Below are 923 nucleotides of genomic sequence, written 5' to 3'. Positions count from 1 at the left end.
GCAGGAGGAGCATTTTCTGTCCTTTTTTTTTCTCAGGTATGGGGGGATTACCCAGTAATAGTTCTTAGAATTCTCCTTTATGGGGTGACGTTCAGGTTGCACATCTAGTTGTGCGCGCAGGGTTAGAAGAGAAAAGCCCCTTTCAGTTTCCCGGTTGATAACGTGGTCCAACCCTCGGCACGTTAACTTACAGGTGCAAACTTCCTGAAAATGCAGACATAGTTATGACAGCGATAAAGGGCAAGGAGAGTTTTCTTTCTCCCTCCCCCAACAAAACTTTTTCCCCTCCTTACCGTAGTTAAGGTGTATGGGGGGGGAGGGGTCAATATTCGAAGTCGCTATTCCTGCAGGTGAGAGGATGTTTTCACCCATGCAAATGACGTTGAATGCCGTCTCCCTTTGTACCAGCAGCAGACAGAAGGACAATCATGGTGCAAGATATTAAATCTGCTTCTTTTCTACGGTGCAGACCCTTCACATCCAGCACAGAGCAAACAGCGAGATACTGGATCTCACATGGGGACAACATACCAACTGCAGATCCGAAGCATGCCAAACGGGAGAATACCAGGGATTCTGGAGCCCGTGGTCAGAGAGCATCCACGTGATGGTGGCAGCTGGCACTGGTGAGTGTGCAGCCCAGTAGGGCAGGGACACTGATACAAGCGATGGTGCCAGCTGGCACTGGTGAGTGTGCAGCCCCGGCAGGGCAGGGACACTGGTACAAGTGATGGTGCCAGCTGGCACTGGTGAGTGTGCAGCCACGGGCAGGGCAGGGACCACTGGGTACAAGCGAGGTGCCAGCTGGCACTGTTGAGTTGCAGCCACGGCAGGGGCAACTGGTACAAGCGATGGTGCCAGCTGGCACTGGTGAGTGTGCAGCCCACGCAGGGCAGGGACACTGGTATACAAGCGATGGGTTG

The 923-nt window shown here is 53.3% G+C and overlaps 1 protein-coding gene across 1 annotated transcript in view; it reads left to right on the top strand.

The window, feature by feature from the left end:
• Nucleotides 1–646, top strand: part of MPL (MPL proto-oncogene, thrombopoietin receptor) — a 59425-nt gene extending 58779 nt beyond the window's left edge. Inside the window, exon 9 of the mRNA XM_029617666.1 lies at nucleotides 470–646. Within this exon, the coding sequence (XP_029473526.1) occupies nucleotides 470–646 (177 nt within the window). The remainder of the gene's footprint in view (nucleotides 1–469) is intronic.
• Nucleotides 647–923: the final 277 nt, after the last annotated feature.

This window comes from Rhinatrema bivittatum, chromosome 10 (assembly GCF_901001135.1).
Source record: "Rhinatrema bivittatum chromosome 10, aRhiBiv1.1, whole genome shotgun sequence".
In the NCBI taxonomy this organism is placed as follows: Eukaryota; Metazoa; Chordata; class Amphibia; order Gymnophiona; family Rhinatrematidae; genus Rhinatrema; species Rhinatrema bivittatum.
This window is presented reverse-complemented; position numbering and strand designations above follow the sequence as displayed.